Source organism: Hemicordylus capensis, chromosome 5 (assembly GCF_027244095.1).
Source record: "Hemicordylus capensis ecotype Gifberg chromosome 5, rHemCap1.1.pri, whole genome shotgun sequence".
Lineage (NCBI taxonomy): Eukaryota > Metazoa > Chordata > Lepidosauria > Squamata > Cordylidae > Hemicordylus > Hemicordylus capensis.
In genome coordinates this window covers 71,745,104-71,765,063 of record NC_069661.1, presented here as the reverse complement: position 1 = coordinate 71,765,063, position 19,960 = coordinate 71,745,104, and the positions used below count along the sequence as shown (strand labels likewise).

General features: G+C 39.4%; 1 protein-coding gene across 1 annotated transcript; it reads left to right on the top strand.

Moving 5' to 3' along the window:
• Nucleotides 1-415: 415 nt before the first annotated feature.
• Nucleotides 416-19,426, top strand: NAF1 (nuclear assembly factor 1 ribonucleoprotein). The gene is made up of 8 exons (XM_053257623.1): nt 416-632; nt 3,167-3,275; nt 4,294-4,381; nt 11,062-11,144; nt 13,450-13,610; nt 16,028-16,079; nt 16,821-16,920; nt 18,553-19,426. The coding sequence occupies exons 1-8, from the start codon at nt 586-588 to the stop codon at nt 19,011-19,013; spliced, it is 1,101 nt and encodes a 366-aa protein (XP_053113598.1). The 5' UTR covers nt 416-585; the 3' UTR covers nt 19,014-19,426.
• The last annotated feature ends 534 nt before the right edge of the window (nt 19,427-19,960 follow it).

The window sequence follows — 19,960 nt, the reverse complement described above, 5'->3', positions numbered from 1 at the left end:
TGCAGGGACAGAACACCGCCCGGTTGCCGGTATGGGGGGTGGAGGCGGGTCTGGTGCCTCGCCTGAAGGGAGAAGCCGAAAAAGGCCACCTCAGCCCTAAATAAAATCACCGACTCTGCGGCGGGGAGTTGAAGGGGTACGTGGCAGGCAATTGTAGCTGCTGCTGCTACTGCTGCTTCGCCGCACGCAATCGTGGGGTTTCCTCCTCCTGTCGCCGCCACTCGTCCCCCTCCACCTCCGCAGCGTCTTGGCTGTCGGATTTCCGCCAGGTCCCATTCGACGACACGTGGGCGCTCTACGGCGATCGCCCGCCAGCCGGCCGGCAGCACTTCTCCCCGTATCACGCACGCTGCAGAGCGACTAAGTGTAAGCAGATAGACCGGCCCGCCCCCTTCTCTGATTGGCCTATGCTGGCCACGTGTGGGGGGAGAAAGATGGCGGCCCCGTGTTTGCCTCACGTGCTGGAGGCACAGTCTCTCTCACCGCCTTATTGCGCTGGCGCGGCGGCGGGGATCGGCAAAATGGGACGTTGAATTACAGATTCGAGATTCTCCGAGGGCGCTGAGAATAGCCATAGGCCTGGCTATGGAGGATGCCACTATGGAAGGTAGCGGCTCTTCCTCGGAAACGAGGTAAGTAGTTCCTTTTCTTCTTCGTAGTACCTTGTGTAAGCTTATCGGGGCAAGCATCTTCTCCCGCGTTGTAAAGTCATGCACGTTGATGGTGCTATATTTCTTAACATACAGAAGGCCCAATCGTTCCGCTGAAAAATAAATCTTCCCGCCAAATAATTGCAAGAGGTCCTGGTAGTACACTGAGCCCAGAACTAGGATGGAACTACTTGAGTGCAGTACAGGGCTCTCAAATTTGAACAAACTAGTTCTGGCCAGCGTCACTCAGATTTCCCAGGCAGTGTTTTTATTTGGTTATACCTTGTCTTTAAATAGTTTTTCATATCAGTGTAACTTAATAAGTATTAAATATAGCAAGTATTCAAACAGAAAAACAAAAATATAACAAGTATTCAAACAGACAAACAACAAAAATAGCATAAACACATGAAGAAGTAATAAAGCAGCAGCATAAAGTAGTAACAAGAAAAACGGGGTAAAATTTCATATCTTGTCATCCAGATCTACATAACGTTTGGAAACCATAGATTGGAAACAAGCTCTCTTTATTTAAATTAGACTTTTGTTTCTGTGTAATGCAGCTGTTTGAATGTTCTTTCTAGTTCTCCTAAACCTAATATAGGGAACGTGTAGAGAGAAAGCCTAGCAAACGATTTGGAACTCGTTTGCCTTTGTCTCAATTTTGCGCTATTTCTTACTAATCTTGTCTCATAGGGCTTCTTCATGCCTCTATCAGCAGCACTATTGGTTATGGCAGTGCTGTGCATAGCAGTGATGCCACCTAGGAGTACTTACTCTGATAGTATTGCTTCAAGTAAGAAGGAAGTACTGTTCACAGAGATCTCTTGCAAGATTTTCAAACTCTGTATTTGCCCCAGAAGAGGGCCGCCTGGACAAAACACTTTAAGTATTCATTAAAATACACAGTGTTATACAGAAGGCCCTCTAGTATCGCAGGTTTTGCCCACTTGTGGTTTTGCCCACTTGTGGGCAACTTCCTTGCATGCCGATTTTGTTCTTGCAGGGACTGCACCAGGAGGTTCACAATGCAAAAATCTCCTCCAGCACCACTTCTCAGCTGGCACAGAGTGGATATTTAAACTTTAAACTTCTCCACACATAAGCTGAGAAGTGTGCAGGCTGTTCTGTGGTGTTTAAAATGCAAGAATGGATACTTAAACTGGATATTTAAACCTTAACTCTCACACACACACCTGGATCAGTTGGTGCGCTTCTCAGTTGACACATGGCCTGTTCAGGGAGGTTTAAAGTTCCAGTATCTACACTCACACACTTCTCGGCTATTGTGCGAGTGGATATTTAAACTTTATCTCCCTGCCCTTTTGGTTTGAAAACCCAACTCCGTGTCAGCTAAAGAACCTAACCCCATTTTGTGCGGTAAATATAATATTCCAGTGTCACAGTTCCAGCATTCACAGAACGTTCCATGAACGTTACCCCCATGATATTGGAGGGCGTCCTGTACATCTATAAGCATCTTGAGACTTGTTCTCTCTTTTCATTGTGCTTTGTGGATGCTTCCTGGCTTTTTTGTGCTTCCTGAGAGTATAAAGGCCATGTTTTGTTTTGTAGTGAACTTAGCCTTCATTGTGATATGCTATGTGTGTTCTGTGCTTAAAAAGAGAGAGTGGCATGCTAAAGTAAACCCAAAGCAAAGTTCTGAAAAATAACCAAATCTGTACATTTCTATCTAACAATACTGCATGTAATTGAGAGAAGCAGCAAGCAGTTTAGAGTAAGGAAATCTTTCCATCTAGGCACTGGGAATCTTATTTAGTTGCTCTTAGGATCTCAGCAGGCTTTGCAAACATACTCTGAAGTATAGTTTTAGAACCATAATAATTAGAATCTTGCTGCTTTTTTTTAAAAAAGGGAACATTTTCAGGAAGCTGCTGTAAATGACATTCTGCACTTTTTGAATTTGCCTGAATTCAAGGATTATGAATAGTCTGGCTATCATCAGAGTAGATTTTAATGTTTTGTTCTACTTATGTGTAAATATTTTAGGGCTGATGTTCTGTATCTGGTCAGATGTCATTGCCATAAACCATATTGTTTGGATCTAGTTGTGCCTGCATAGTTAGCACTGGGCAAAATCCAGACTAAGTCCCATTGACATTGATAAGTTTTAAGTTAGTCGTAACTAGCCTGTCTCATTTCAGTGATGCAAGTAATGACTGACTAATCAGGATGCTGCTACTGTAGTTGTGTTTATAATGGGAATTCAAGCGCTTAGTAAGATTTATATTGGCATGTTCCTATTTTCTAAGCAACCAGGATAAAGGAAAGAAAAATGCTGCTGATTACTTATATCGAATATTTATTATACAGTAAGTTCAGTCATGTGACATTCAAGTATATCCCCCCTTCTCCTGTGAAAATCAGAAATCTTGGCTGGCTATCACAGCCAGATTTTCTGTGCTAACAAGTGCCCTTAAATATTTCTGAGTCTTTAATATTTTTTTAGAATGCAAAAAAATAAAAATAAAAAAATTGTTTTTCCTCTTATATAGTGATAGTGATACGGACAGTTCATCTTCTACCTCATCCTCTTCCTGTCTTCCAATGCTCTCAGATGAAGATGTTGATCAGCAAACTACAGAAAAGGTTCCACTGCCTAAAGTAAGTATGCCTGAGAGCTGCAGCTTTAATGTAGAGTTAGATGTCATCTTGGTAAATGGATGTTTCAAACCCCCCCTCTTTTGTGGGGGCCTAAAATAACAGGAATGTATGGATGGAAGTGATAATGGGCATGAAGAGGTTAAACTTTTTATTTTCTGTAAATTCCTCTCCCCCGGGCCATTTTTCTCTTGTTCTTATTTAGATTGCCAGGGTGGGGGGGAAGAATTAAAAAATAGTAATTGTTGCTTTTATTTATATTTTGGGGAGAAACTGCCTGACTGGGAAATGGTAGTTAAAACCAGACTTGGAAACGATCCTAGGAGATTTAGTGGGCATGGGAAAGCTCAAGTGCTCTGCCACTTGCCCCCTAGCTAGTTACTTTACCACTAGCATTACAGGGGAAACATTGGGCTCTCTAATCCAATGTCTAGTTCCATTATTTAAGCTACATTACTGTGTTCATAAAGTGGAGCGACACATGACTTTGTAACTTTCATTTGTTTCTGGAGTTATGACTGACTTCTGGAGTTATGCTCTTCCTCAACCTACAAAAGCATCTGGAGCTGCTCTTCTTGCCCAAGGGATGTGTAAGCTATTGTTGCACAAGAGGAATTGCTTCTTTGTGTGTAAGATTGCAAGGACTGTGGGAAAATTAGGCTTAGATAATACATTTCCTTTGAATCTAATTTTCCCCACTCTCACCCAATTTAATGTTAGTAGGTGCCAGCCTACATGGTTCATGAAACACTTGCTATGACAACCTCCCCTTAGATCTTTTAAGCTAACTTTGGGAAATAGGGGGTTGTTGGCATTGGAATTGTCCCTTGTCAACTCTGTTCCAAGTTTAAGCTGCATGTGGACACACTACTTTGCCAGTATCCGGAATTATTTGAGCAATGGGCAACCTTGTGGATTTAATTCTGAGATTGCACGTATGCTGCAAAAATAAGTGTTTGGGATCAGCAGCCATAGAATCTCTCCTTTAGCAATAAAATAACATTTGAATACTCTTGTATAGGAACCAGTTGAAGACGTTAATATAATTCTACCAGAATCTGTTGAACTGATGTATTTTGGGAAAGTTTCCAGCATCATTGAACACCTAGGTAAGTAAGTGGTGTATATGTTGTGCCCCTGCCCCTGCCCCTCCCCACAACATTTTATTGATTACATTTGTAAGTAGGTTGCTAAATGTTTGAGATGGGTCTTTACCAGCTCTTGCTGGATGTGCTAGAAACTGAATCTGTGATCTTTTACATGCAAAGTATATGTTTTACCACTGTGCTGTGACAGGCTTTTACAGGCTTTTACAAATGTTCTTTGAATCTAAGAGCCAGCCCAAAAATGTAGGAGGCCGCTGGCAGTAGACACTTGACAAAATTACCAAACTGAGTTACAGAAGTTGTGTAAGGGGAGAGTAATTTGACTCTTCTTTTTACAAGTAACAACATATTTAGAACAGAAACAGAGCTGTCTTGAGAAAAATGCTTTTTTTATTGAATAATTCTATCTCTATCTAGACTCTGCAATTAAATCCCAGATGCAAGGGAGCCTAGATGTTTATCTAGCCCTGGGCTATGAGCCCCACTGCCCCACCATCTCTATAGTCCTTGTTCCTCTCGCACCATCCCAAAACACACTGCATTATTTTCCAGTGTCCCTTCTGATTATAGTCTTGCTGTGCAAAAAAATACCAAGTCTCTCTTCTGCCATACATCTCTCACTTCGATGAACATTCTTTCATCATATCTAGGTCTAACTCCTGATCAAACTCTCTCATGGGTGCTGTTTAGCCCTTTTCACTAGTTAGTTTTTTCCCCTGTACTCCAGCAAAGCCTTGACACTTCATTACCTATAATATGCTTTTCCTTTTGAGAATTCCTAGTTTTTGTTCCCAATAAGAATGCTAAAAATACAAATGCTGGGTTGAAAGGTTGTCCAGGGACCACCAGTTGGACCACTCCTGTGGAGATAAACCAAAGTGCAGTGCAAGATGTAAGTACTGTAAGTTTATTGTTGTAACTGCAGGTCATAACACACATATTAAAGTAAAAACATAACTAGCTAAACAGCATGCATGCAAATAAAGAGAGATAATCCTGAATACCTAACTCTTTGTTACAACTCTGATGGGTACAACTCGAATCAGAGAACTAGTCCTAGAATGAGAACTTAGGTAGATCTGTAGCAGGGCTAGCAGATACTGTTCTTCCTAATTTTAAAAGACCATAAAGCAAAGATGGCTGCTTGATAACTAACATAAGGAAACTTATCCACCAGCAAGTAATTAACACACACTGTTTCAGAAACTCTGAATTTATCATTAATCTGACCCAATTATTTTTCTGGCTTTGCATAAAAGGAGCAGTGTAGAATGTAATGTTTAATGTCCTCCACTTGCCCCTAATCACAGGGGCAGAGACATGAATCCATGGGAACTTTGGGAACTCTACCCTCAAGATGTGCTGAAGGCATAGTTTGAACATGTAATCTGCTAAATGCCTTCCTTATTGGTGCTCTGGTGAGGCTGAGTAGGTACAGCGAAGTGGATCTGTTTCTCTTGAAGCGAGGAAACCATACAAAGAATTTTGAGTGTTGGACCAAAGAAGCGTTGCAGGTTCAAAGAGCCAGTCAAGGATTTTTTCCCTACTCCAGGACTTAAGTTCCTCCTCTAGTGAAGGCAGAGAATACATTTGTAGAATATGGGATAGCATATCTGTGCACCAATTTTCCTCTTGGTAGGGCGAATAAGATTTAACTAGATGGTCTTCTGGAAGGCTTCCAAGTTTCTTAAAATATTTTAGAAGTATCAGGTGGACTCTTAACAGAGATTGAGGGCAGCCCTGCCTCCATTTGTAGATGTGCAGCAAGAGTTGTTTGGGGAAAGGCTAGAATTTTGAACATAACAGCCCTGCTGGATCAGGCCCAAGGCCCATCCAATCCAGCAACCTGTTTCACACAATGGCCCAGCAGATGCCACGGGAAGCCTACAGCAGGAGTTGAGGGCATGCCCTCTCTCCTGCTGTTACTCCCCTGCAGCTGGTACACAGAGGCATTCTGCCTTTGAGGCTGGAGGTGGCTTCTAGCCCTCCGACTAGTACCCGTTGATGGACCTCTCCTCCATGAAGTTATCCAAACTCCTCTTAAAGTCATCCAGGTTGTTGGCTGTCACCACATTTTGTGGCAGAGAATGCCACAAGAATTTCCTCAGGAAATTAATTAGGACAGTTTCTAATTTCTCACTCAGTTTCACATTCCACTCCCAAATCTCTGGCAAAAGCTGCAGAATTACTTTGCCCTGAAATATTTTGAGTGCAGGAGCTATTAATTGACTCCTCCCCCAAAAAAGAACTTTAAAATGATCCCCACTGTACATAGTGTAGTTAATAGGGCTGCATTAAGATAGACTGATGAAGATAAAGATTTCTGAAATGCGACACCCAAATACTTAAAAGAGGGGTATTGCTCTATTTGCTGAGTGTTAATTGTCCATCTGTGTTTGATTCTACTGGTACCCAAAATTACCACTATTGTTTTATCGTAGTTGATCCTCAACGTCTCCTCTTTGCAGTAATCAGCCAGTCTGACCAGCTTGCTTCTAGGCCCAATCTTGACACAAGATATAGGTGCTATATCATCAGCATACATCATGATTGGGACTTTGCACCCACTGAGGGGGGAAAGAATTTCTGAGACTCCATGGCCTGTACTCGTATATCGTTGATATAAAATTAAATAGACAATAGACAACCTTGTTTGACTCTTCTGTTTTAATAAAATGGGGCCGGATAGTGCTTTGTCGGCCTACTCTCACCCTGGCAGAGAGATAAGAAGCTGACTGTCAGTGTCAGTCCTCTTAAGCTTTTACTACAATCTTACAGTGATCTATTGTCCTGTGACCCCCACAGAAGCCTGTCTGCTCTGGGTGAAACAACTTTGTCATATCTGCCCAATATTCCATTTGTTTAAAAGCTGTCGAGTGTATTAATTGGAGGATAATCCAGGAGACTGATTGGATGGTAATTAGAAGGCTCCTGTCTATTACCTTTTTAATATCTTGGATAAAAAATACTTTGTTTCCAGTTTGGGGAGACCAAAAGAGATGTATTTTAATAGATGGAACTTTGTGGGAGGTATGCCAAAGAAGGGAATGGCGAAGGATGAGGGTACTTCAAATACAAGTTTTAGTAACTTTTAGTTTTCTATAGACTGTACTTAGTCTTTAAAGTTTGGGCTACATAATCTGGAGCCAATTAACAACACTGGAATATGGAGGCTTTCACTGGTAGAGAACAATCACCAGGTAGTGAATAATCACCAGGTCGTGATTTTCAATAGTTGGTTCCACACTGGTAATTTAATTAACTGTGAACACTGGTTTGTAAAATTCTTGTCTGTCTTCAGTTGAAGGTGGTGATCTCTAAATAGTTGGTGGAGATGAACAGGAATAGATCAAGGCTTAACAAATCCCAGGCACCAGGGAGCTGTAGCTCCTAGACTAGGATATCCAGAGACAAAGTTATAGAAGAAAATATTTCTTTTTCCCAGGCATCCTGTTTCTGTTCTAAATATGTTACTTGTAAAGGGGATAAAGAGAAGCCCATTCACCTGCCTCCTGCACAGTGTATGTCACTCAGTCTGGTAATTTTGTCAGGTATTCACTGTCTGGCTCCTAGATTTGGGCTGACTCCTCGTTCTAAAGAAAAGTTGTCAAGGCCTGGTATAGTTTAATATAACATAGGATTGCAAGCCTGTCTCAAAGACCCCTGCCCTAAAGTTGGATCTCTTAGCATGAAATCATACCCTACAAATTAAAGTATCTTATCCTAGTTAGAGATGAGACTCTTTGTGCCGAAGATGAACAGGTAAGAAAGTTGTTCAGATCAGTGTCTGTATCCCACCAAGTTAAAACTTTTGGCTTCTTGGCCTTTGAATTGTTCTTGCTGTGGCTAGTACATCTTCTTTTTTGCAACCTAAATCCCAGTTCTTGTGTCTGAACTATTACTTGGAATGCTGCCCACTCATATTAGCCCTGTTCAGTACTGTTCGTATATGTTTTATCTACTGTTATTATTACAGTTTCTTCTATAAAGGAAACCCTACAGTGTTTTTAAAATTGGAAGATTTAATATATGTGAAGGAAATATTTGATCATCTGAGCATGGATCAAATGCATACCTGCTTGGAAAAACTGTGACATACCTTAGAATTTATACTGTGGATAATAAGGCATTGAGGCAATGGGAATTGGTGGCGGGGCGGGAGAGTATGTTCTTGGAGGCTGTAAAAATTGATTAAGATGGCAGAAATAATTAAAATTAAGTGCCCTTCAATGACAGTGAAGTCTTGTCATGGCTTGTCAAAATGGCTCCTTTCATCTAAATGGTGGCTGGAAATGACTTTGGAGGTCATTTTTGGCCACCTAGGAACTATGGAGATGCAGGTTTTAACCCTTTTGTATCTGCAGATATTGAGTCAGGTGCCTATGTTCCTACTGCAGATACGCAGAACCGTGAATAGTGGCACTGTGATTAAATGGTGTCCACCTGTATGTATTGTACTCCAGTTTATTATTATTTATTATTTAAATTTTTATACCACCCTTCCAAAGGCTCAGGGCGGTTTACATTAAAATACCATTAAAATCAATTAACAGAACAAAAATTATAAACTACATAAAATAAAAATTAACAATTAAAACATCATAAAACACCAATTAAATACCCAAAACAATTTAAAAACAAGTTTTAAAAAGCTGAGAACGCTTGGTTAAAGAGATGCGTTTTCAGTAATTTCTTAAAAATTGCCAGAGATGGGGAGGCTCATATCTTATTAGGGAGCGCATTCCACAATCTTGTTGTGGAGGGGTGCATGAAAATGAAAATTTAATTAGATATTATACTGCCTCAGGATGGTTAGCTTGCAGGAAGTGGATTTCTGTTAATAAATGTTGTAAACACACTTGCGTCCCCAGATAGAAAATTAGATTTTTGTTCGATAATTTGGGAGTAATTTACATTTTTATTATTTTAAATGCCGTCAGGCATTTGCCCTTTATTTTATTTTATTTTTTAAAAATCTCGGATGCTGTTCTTGTTTGTATACCATCTTGAGGGTCTGGATTGGGTGGTATATTAAAACTTATAATAAATAATACTTAAATCATTCGGCTTTTGTGTAACTTTCCTCTCTAGAAATTGACTAGAAACTGCATAGTGTTCCATGCACTTCAGATGCTGTGCTGAAGTCTTGTCAGAATAATTCATGATAAGCAAGACCGGTAGCTTGATATGCACCGTTTATTGCATTGCTACCTTATTCTACAATTATGGACCTGCAGCAAAATATTGTAGTATATCCCTGATGATGCATGTGTTACTGGAGCCTGTTACTGAGCATGGTAAAAAGTTATCAAAATAGACAGGAGTGTCTATCCTAATTTGGGGTTTTACTTCATATGCAAATTCCCCCCCCCCATTTTCTTGATTTGGGCGTGTGGGTGCCTCCTTTTCATCTAGCTCTAAAGTTTAAAAGTTAATGACTGGAGAGGGTTTAGTTTAATGTTGTATGGAGGAAAAAGGGTTATGGAATAGGTTATCTAATAGTGAATTTTGTTGTGGTGTGTGCATACACACATTGGAACAGTTTGGGAGTTATTGTTTTTTACCTTCTTAGTTTTTGTTCTGTTACCAACAGTATGTACCTCTCGAACCCTTTCCCCATTCATCCTTTTGGATAAGTGATGTTAATGAGTGTGAGTAAACTGTGAATGGTTGAAGGAATATCTGACATCTTGATCCATAACTCTTGTGGGTGTGGGGTCCAAGTACTTTATTCACCTTACTTTAGAATTCTCATTTTTGTTAACTGGTATAAATTTCCCTTACATCCCGTATAGTTTCCCAGTATGTCAAGCCAGGAAAGGAATGAGGGAGGGAAATAGGCGCATGGAGGAGATAGGGGGATCATGGAACTCAGGCAAACCATGGTGTGGCATTACATGTGAACTCTAGGCCTTTTTCTCCGCTTGCTGTATGATTCATGCAAGGCCTATGCAATGCCAGCTGTACTGTGCTGGTTGTTGCAGCAGTGTCAGCACACAGATAAAAGAAGATGCCAAATGGCATAAGCCCAACAATATATTAATATTGAGCATTCTCATCTTCATGATTGAAACTTTCCCCTTGGGCACCATTGAAACTTTCCCCTTGGGCAGCTATAATCTGTAAATTGTGTACTATGTAGTGTTTGTGTTTAGAAGACACTTTAATAAACTATGGAGAATAAGTGGCTGACATCTTTGCTAATGAAGAGCCTATGGAAGCCTGTTGTACTATTGCAAAGCTCTTGCCCTAGCTACTTGTGCTAATTCTTGAGCTTGTGCAACCGTGCCACACCTGTCATGCCCTTCTGGTTTCAATGAGAACATTTACACAACAGTGCAGTTCCACAAATCCCATTTTTAGTCCAGCTATGCAGTCTTTTAGCACTAGTTCAACTTTGTTATGCAAGCACTTTGTCAGATGTTAGTATATCTTACAGCAGTACCATTTTTATGAAATGGAACATTTTTATTATTTCAATAAAAATATTTAATATTTAATAGAATATTAAAATGTTCGCTGTATTGCTACTTTGCTTGAAAACTAGTTTTAACAATCTGTTGTATGCTTTATCCATTAATGTGGTTTAAAGCAGCTTTGTTAAATATTCCAATGTGGTAAAACCATGATTTTAAATTAGTGCTCTATTTCCAAACACTTTTAATTTTATATTTTCTTTTTAGTAATCATTGAGTCACTTAAAGGGTTGCCTCCAGTGAATGAAGATACTGTTCTTTTCAAAGAAGATCATCATTCAATAGGAAAGGTAAATAAATTTCAGATTATTTGCATATATTGTGATTAAATGCTGTCAAGTTGGTGTTGACTCTTAGCGATCACATAGATAGATTCTCTCCAGGATGATCTGTCTTCAGTTTGGCCTTTAAGGGGTCTCAGTGGTGCATTCATTGCTGTCGTAATCAATTCCATCCATCTTGCTGCTGGTCGTCCTCTCTTTCTTTCCTTCAACTTTCCCCAGCATTAGAGACCTCTCAAGGGAGCTTGGTCTTCACATAATGTGTTGGAAGTATGATAGTTTGAGCCTGGTCGTTTGTGCCTCGAGTGAAAGTTCTGGATTGATTTGTTCTATGATCCATTTGTTTGTTTTCCTGGCTGCCCATGGTATCCTCAAAAGTCTTCTCTAGCACCAAAGTTCAAAAGTGTCAATGCTTTTCCTATCTTGTTTCTTCAAAGTCCAACTTTGCATCCATAGAGTGTCATGGGGAAAACCATTGTCCGAATGATTCTAATCTTTGTATGTGTAGATGCATCATGGCATCTAAATATCCTTTCCAAGGCCTTCATGGCAACCCTACCAAGTGCTAGTCTGTGGTGTATTTCTTCACTGCTGGATCCTTTACTGTTGACGATAGATCCTAAAAGGCAGAAGCTATCCACCACTTCAATGTCTTCATTTGTCAATTCTGAGGCTGGTTGCTGTAACCGTTGTCATTAGTTGTCTTTAAATTTAATTGTAGTCCCGTTTTTTCACTGTGCTCCTTGATTTTCATTACTAGAACTTGCACATCATCCGCATTCTCAGCTATCAGAATGGTGTCATCAGCATAGCGCAGGTTATTGATATTTCTTCCTCCAACTTTAAAATCACACTCATCATTTTAAACAATAAAATCTTCTTCCAATCCAGTTTCTCTCAGTATATGTTCAGCACATAAATTGAGTCAAGAAGGAGAAAGTATACAGCCTTGTCTTACTCCTTTGCCAATCAGAACCAGTCTGTTTCACCATGTTCCATCCGGACTGTGGCTTCCTGTCATGTGTATAGGTTTTTCATGACAACAATGAGATGTTCTGGGATGCCCATTTTCCTAAGGATATTCCACAACTTGACATAGTCGACGCAATCAAAGGCTTTTCTGTAGTGACAATACTTCACGTATTGACTTCTTTCTGGTATCCTTTGGCTTTTTCAATTATCCAGCATGCATCAGCAATGATGTCTCTTGTTCCTCAGCCTTTTCTGAAGCAAGCTTGAACACCTGGCATTTCCCTTTCCACATAGGGCTCTAATTTGCATTGGATGATCCTGAGCATTATTTTGCTAGCATGTGAAATTGAGGATATTGTGCAATGGTTTGGGCAACCTGTTTAGTCTCCTTTCTTTGGTATGGGTATGTAGACTGACCTCTTCCAATCTGTTGGCCACTGTGGTCTTCTCCAAATTTGCTGGCATAGTTTGGTTAGGACCTTGACTGTTTCTTCTTCTGTTGCCTGCCATATTTCTGTAGCTATTCCATCAATTCCTGTAGCTTTCCAACTTGGTAATGACTGGAATGCTGATGTGATTTCATCTTCCCGGACTTGTATGCAGTCTTCATGGTGGCTTTCTATATGTGTCCTTGATCTAATTATTCCTGAGTTTCAACAGCATAGTCACTCATTTATTGCATTTATTTGGGTGATCTTTTGTGTGATTACCTGACTTGTAAAAGTGACTTGCCATGGTGGTCAAAAGCTTGTGCTTAATCTCACAGGACCTGCCTTTCTGTGACTTCATTAGTAGTGTACATTTATATATGAACTTCGATTGCCTTTGTAAACATATAAGATATAAAAAGATAATATGTAGGTCATAAACAAGGCAACATAATAAAATGAATACACATAAAGCATACAACACAAATGTAGGTGAGTAATAAGCATAAATGTGTGGAAAGTATGATCATAAAAACAGCAGATGCTTGCAGCCTACAATTAAAACTACCATTTAAACATTCAGCCAAACTGCTTTTTTGAAATAATGCCTTAACATTTCATCCAAAAGAAACAAAGTTAGAAACCAGACAGATACACCTGTGGTGTAGGTTCAACTGATTTCCAGAAAGTGCTGTGTTTGACTGGGGTTGTCACTCTTCTTGGAGAGAGGTCAATAGTACTGCTGAGACAAAACGAAAAAGAAAGAAATCACTCAGTTCCACGAGTAGTGAATTTGTGTAATTCAGAATGTGGAGTGAATGTGCTAAAAATTTTGTTTTGTGTCTTTAGGACAATTTTTGTTTCAAAACAGGTCAGAAATGTTATAGCTTAAGCTGCAGCCTTTTTTCTTACAGATCTTTGAAGTATTTGGTCCTGTGTCACATCCCTTTTATGTGCTACAGTTTAATGGTCCTGAGCATATTGAAACAAAAGGCCTTAAAATGGATGAGTCTGTATATTTTGCTCCATCAGTTGAAAGCTTCACCCAATATATATTTCCAGAAAAAATAAAACAGTAAGTCTTGAACTCTGTATACATGTTTTATTTTGAAAATCACAACTTTTTGATGAGATTTAGAGCTACATTGCTTAAAATGATGATCTTAATGTTACATTCTGATGTGCTTAGGTATAGCTTTGCTATTGAAATTAGCTATTAGTGGTCACTTATACAAATTCCTTATCTTTCAGTCTGAAAGTTTGTGTAAACTTTTATAGATCTATTTGAAGGACTAATTACTAGCACTTATTCTGTGAGATTGTTTTTTCTTCTTCTTGTGAGATTCTTGGCTTCAAATGTTAGATGGGGTGGCTAGAAAACATATTTTGTATGACATTTGTTCTAAAATCTGAGTGCCTCATCAAGTCTAGTTTGCATATGAAACATCTGTGCATAGGGGATTCCCACGTCTGTTTCTCCATTGTACTTCTTCTCCTCTTCCTTGCCCTAGTTGACACATATGGAACTCCTATGTCCCCATTCTGGTCTCCTTTCCAGGAGTAATTTCATGGCCTGTGGAAGGAGGGCTAGATAAGGATATAGGAAGCCTCTTGTGCCAGCATGCATGCCTGTGCATATGTAAGAGTAGGTCAGGGGAAACATGGCTCTGAGCCATGTGGCAGTCCTCTGCATTTGGGTGCTGCAGCCATGCTTAGACTGGGTCAGGCCCTGCCAACTCTAATTAAAATTTTATTTCTGTCTAGAAAGTAACTGACAAGTAACTTGTATTGGAACATTAGTACTCTTTGCCAGGTTTTAACCTGTATAGATTTGAGACTACAAACTGTTGCTTGAAAACATTGTTAGGACGTTTAGAAATTATGAAAGGATCACGCAGGCCTGCCTTTGTTGTTAATCTCCCCCCTGCTCCCCACCAGCTGTTTACCTAAGTTTAACATGCAATAACACATCAGTGTCCCCTCTAACAGGGATTCCCAGATGTTGTTGACCACAACTCCCATAATCCCTGAGCAAAAGCCATTGCAGCTGGGGATTCTTGAGTTGTAATCAACATCTGAAAAGGGAACACTGAATACCATGCATCATTTTGACAAACCAGTTGAGTCAAAGTATTTCTGTACATATGCTTACGTTTTGTGCTCTTAGAAGTTGGAATATATTTCACCGCAGAAGAAAAAGGCAGCAGTTAAAATATATTGTCAGTCATACCCTATCCCTAAATTTTAAGGTGGTTATATTTAGCAGAGTACATAGGAAGCTTCCTTACACCAAGATTCAGACCATTGGTTCATCTAGTTCAGTGACTGCTAGTGGCTTCTCAAAGTTTCAGACAGGAGTCTTCCCAACCCTACCTGGAGATGTCAGGGACTGAACCTGGGATCTTCTGCACACAATGCAGATGTTCTGCCACTGAGTCACAGCCCTGTTCCTCAAAGCACTTGTAAAAAATAATTATGCTAGCCACTCCTCCCTCTCCCCTCCAGAAGAGGGCTTGTCTCTCTTCCTGTGGAAGCCCAGATGAGTCCTCTGATCAGGACCCAAGAGCATCCCATTGAATTGAGAGAGTGACGTTTGAGCGCGCGTGCGCACACACACACACACCCCGCCACCAGTATTTTTACAGCATTTATGAATGTGTCCAATTTGGGGTCACTTTTATGGCTTGTCCATGAATTTATGGACAGCAAAGCTGCTTATGAATGAGTCACATTACACAAGGCTTTCCCATAGGCATTTCTTCTTGTGTGTTGTAATGTGTCGTTTCTGTAGCAGTTGCAGCTTTTTATATAGATGCTTCTGTTTAACACAAGGGTTCCCAACCTGTGCTAACTGGTGTTCCCTCTTAGGCGTGTGCGTGTGCTCACACGTTATTTGATGTCCGCTCAGTTAATTTTAGATCTCGCTCAGGTTTAATCAGGAAGCTCCCATTCTAAATGCATTGTGCGCACACTGACTTGATACTACCACCCAGAATAAAACTCATTCCGCACACGGGGGGGGGGGAAATAGAGCACTGTTGGTAATCCAGGTACTGCTGAACTACAACTTCCATCATCCCTGGCTATGATTTATTGTGGCTGGGGCTGATGGGAGTTGTAGTTCAGCAATGGTCTGGAGTACCACAGGTTGGGAACCCCTGGTTTAATAAAAACGCACTCACACACCTTACATGGAAGTAAGGTCGATGTGGAAAACTTTCAGGTATTTGCTTTTTATGGTATTCATGAATTCTGATGGCTTTCAGTAATGTTTTATTGTAGGCTGCTTTGGGCACTTAATTGAAAGGTAGGATATAAATGTTTAAAGCAAAGTACTAAAATAAGATAATTTGGCCCTCTGCTCAGGATGCACCTAGAATGAGGGTTATTGTATTTAAATAGACTCCAAACTCTCTAGAGGACAATGGTAACACACACACACGGAAAGTGCCCAGTATAATGGTTTTCTTTTTTTGTTTTTGTGTTTCTTAGAGAGAAAGGATCTGATGCATCATGGAAGGAAGATGATGAGCCACCACCAGAGGCAAGTACATTTTTGTGTGTGCTGATTCTACACTTTAATGTCTATAAGTACTGGTTTAATATAATTTTAACTAAATTCTATTGGCTATCATATTCAGAGAAAATCACTTAAACAGTATTGGTGGTTTTAAATTCAAACTTTTAACTTCAGAAAATAATCTTGCTTTGGAGAATTTTGGTATTTTCTCAAGTGATACACAATTAGCCTCTTCACTTATAGATATAGAAATATAATTTTTCTCTGTATTTTTCTTGGTTTTCTGAAGAACCACTTTGAAAATTCAATCTCAAGATTCAAAGTAATATTCTGTCCCTGTGGGGCCTTAAAGTTATCTTCAATATATGATGATAAAACTATATAAACCATAACATGTCATGAACAAGTTGTCCCTTAATTTGTATTTATATCAGTGCCTGTATGTGAAATTTGGCCTTCAATCAGTTTCACCTTAATGTAAATGGGAAATGAAGGAAACATTTGTGACTTGAGAGAACTTCTAGCTGGTTTCATAACCATTCGGTGCTTGGAATGCGAAGTAAATATCAATAAATTCCTTAACTTTTATCTTTATCAGTAAATGGTTTTTTAAAGCAGACCATAGTGAAGTAATTGTATTTCAAAGAATCAGATGCTTGAGCAAGCTTTCAAAAGTGTCCTTATTACCCACTGATGGCTAACAAAAAATTTAACTTGGAACCAAAATTGTTGGACATGTGTTTTACTTTAAGTACTTTGATCTAGGCTGTAGAGTTTAGTGATGATGAGAAAGAGCGAGCAGCAAAGCAAAAGAAGAAACATAGAAATGCAAGAAGAAAGAAGTTCAGATCACAAGATGAATCTAGTAAGTAGTTGCTGCTATTGAAACTTAATATTGAACCCTCAAACCATACTAGTCCCAGAGTTCAAAAAATTCAACTTGATATGTAAGTTATCTGAATATCAGTATAATACATTATGGGGGCCTTACAAACTCAATATAATTCAGTTACAGAATGGAACAATTGAGGCTGGTGGAAGAAAACAGTCTCCTCTGTTCATTTATATGTCAGGCATTATGTTGTCGGTTACAGAGACTGGCTTTTACATACAAGTAGCCTTGTCTTGCTGAAATACTTGATGGTTGGCTTGACTATTGATGTGTTTTTAAAAAATGAAATGTGCAGTTAATATTGGGCCTCCTTTGGCAATGAATACCAATTTCAAGGCTACCTGGAGTGTGATCCGAAGTGACTTAAAAACACAAGCAAACACACGTGCCTCTAAAGTCAAGCATAGACAAAGAATGGCTGTTGAGAACATAATTTTGATAAGGTCTCTCTAGAGTAGGGGCATAGCAAGGTTGTAGTGGGCCCAGAGACAAGATTTTAAAATGCCGCCCCCCCCTGAAGCTCAGCTCATGAAGTAAAGAAATCTTAAATGAGGCTGAATAGTGGCAACAAAAAGCATAAGTTTTATTTATTTTTATATATATATGTATATGTATATGTATATATGTATGTATATATAAATCTCCTATGTGCCACAATAGAACATCATCCTAAATTACTTTTTAAAGGTTTTGTAAATTGTGGACGATGCAAGTCATTTAATGGTACTAGAGAAAGACATGCTGTTCTGGTAGCTCCAGGTCTTAACACTCACATCAGTTTCGGAGGATGAATACTGTTGAAGGAAGCCCAGGCGGGTGCGTGGCTGGGAGAGTCAGTCATGTGACTTGTCTCTGGGGGGCCCCCCAAGGCAGTGGGCCCCCAGATAACTGTCTCCCCTTGCCCTATTATAGTTATGCTCCTGCTCTAGAGATCCTCATATTTGCTGATTATGTATGCAAAGTTTACTTGTGTTTGTGTCTGCTGTTCCAAAGCTTCAACATTTCTGATGTTTTAAACCTCAGGAACTTGCCCAAGTGCATTACATTATGAACATCCTGAGAAACGATTTAAAATTCAGATGAAAAATTAACTTATTGTAGCAGGTGGTATTCTGCCAGCACTTTGCAAATACTAAAATTATATCCTTGGTGGAAGGACAGTTCATGGCCATGGGTGGGGGTTACTTTGCGTCATTTTAAATTGTTGTAATGTGTTAACCTTTTTATTTGTTGTTTTTATTGTATTGTCGTAAACCGCCCAGAGACTTGCATTTTGGGCGGTAGACAAATATGTTAAGTAAATAATAAATACAATATATGAATTGTATTGTTGGTATTCTACCATGATTGTTCTATTCTCCCCCCCTCCCCCGATCTATGGACTACAGTAAATGTACGGACTGACTGAAATATATCCAGTCATATTTTGTTGAACTATATATAAACAACTTGCAGGAATAGATTATGAAATTCTTTTTCTTAGAGATTTTGAAGTGATGACTGGCACATGGACATGCTTTAAAAGTACCTAAGGACAGGGGATTGCCCTTAGCTTTTGCTTCATTATAAAAGTGTTACAAATGTTAATTTTGTTTTCTTCTGTAGATGGGAATGGAGGTGGTAACCAGCCTAGGAGGCAGTATTCTGCAGATTATTCACGTGGATATCCTAGCAGAGAACATAACCCCAGTTTTTCAACAAGCACACTTGCTCACCCATCTGTTCCTCAGTGTTTGAGTCAGGAAGTAAAACCTCCGCAGCAGTACTCCGCTGACTGTACAGAACTTCAGAAGCCTTCAGCTTGCTGTCATCATCAGAGGCCAGAGAATCCTAGCATGCAACAATATTCCTTTCCTCCCCCATCTTTTGGAACTGTTAATAATGAAGTAAATCACTTTCCACCTCTATCTGCAATTTGGGGATGGCCTTGTGGGTTTACCCAGCCTTGCACAGGATTGGCTCAGAATATATACGACCCATTGTTGTCACTGCTGGCTCTACCACCGCCACCTCCGCCACCATCACCCCCTCCGTCATCTCCACCTAACAATGCTAATCCACCTTAGGTTAGGCTGTACTTTGACTTTCAGTGATGTGGGAAATTTAAAATGTCCTTCCTAAAAGCGTTGTTTGCTACATTTTCTTACATACCTTAAAGGGCTTTCAATTATGTACAAAAATGCAAATTTAATGTGAGTACTTCTCGGAATAAAAGGTTTCTGTTTTTTAATGTTATGTATATTGAATGGCTTATTTTTAGGACACACTTCAGTCTAACTGAAATAGTTCTGATTTAAACATAGCTATCTTTTCCTCTCTATAATTCAGATTATTGGAAAAAATGAACATTATTTTTTATAAATCTGCATTTCCATATTGTAATTCTAATTGATATGTATATAATTGTATACCTTTTTGAGGAATTTAAGGATAAAAAGATAATCCAACAAGAATAAATGCAAATATATTCACCTTTCAAGTTTTATTGCACGATGTGATGATTGTCCTATGTAAATAAATGCCAGGTTGTACAACACAGAAGCTAGGTACTTTTGATCCCTTTTGAATTCTGCAGTTCTTTGAGTTAAAATTTAGCAATGCTTAATTTTAGCACCCAGTGAGTGGATTATACAAGCAGAATTTGCCTGTAACTATTTTGTGGCATTCAAAGATTTGGTTGGCTGCAGAATTAGCACAGCTCTGATTAGGGTGTAGATGGTATTGGGATCTATGGGAGTAATGCACTTAATACTTTTTGTACTACATTTGAGCGTATATGGTGTGGTTTTGTAATACACTTGTTGAAGAAAACCTCATGCCTATAGTGTGTGTTGTATCAACTATTAGAATTCATATTAACTTGTTGACAGTTTTATTAATCAATGCTCCATATTTTTAACATTTTGCACTCTGATGCAATAATGTGGTGAGATGTTTCTACTTGGTTAGAGCTGTTGCTGGGATGGTTGACTAAATGTAAGGAGTGTAAACATTGTTGGGTTTTTGTACTTTG

Excerpts from the sequence above, each read along its gene's own strand:
- NAF1 (XM_053257623.1), top strand. The coding sequence starts at position 586 with ATGGAGGATGCCACTATGGAAGGTAGCGGCTCTTCCTCGGAAACGAG. Across the intron at positions 4,382-11,061 it reads CAGCATCATTGAACACCTAG|TAATCATTGAGTCACTTAAA; the intron begins GTAAGTAAGTGG and ends TTTTCTTTTTAG. Across the intron at positions 16,080-16,820 it reads ATGATGAGCCACCACCAGAG|GCTGTAGAGTTTAGTGATGA; the intron begins GCAAGTACATTT and ends ACTTTGATCTAG.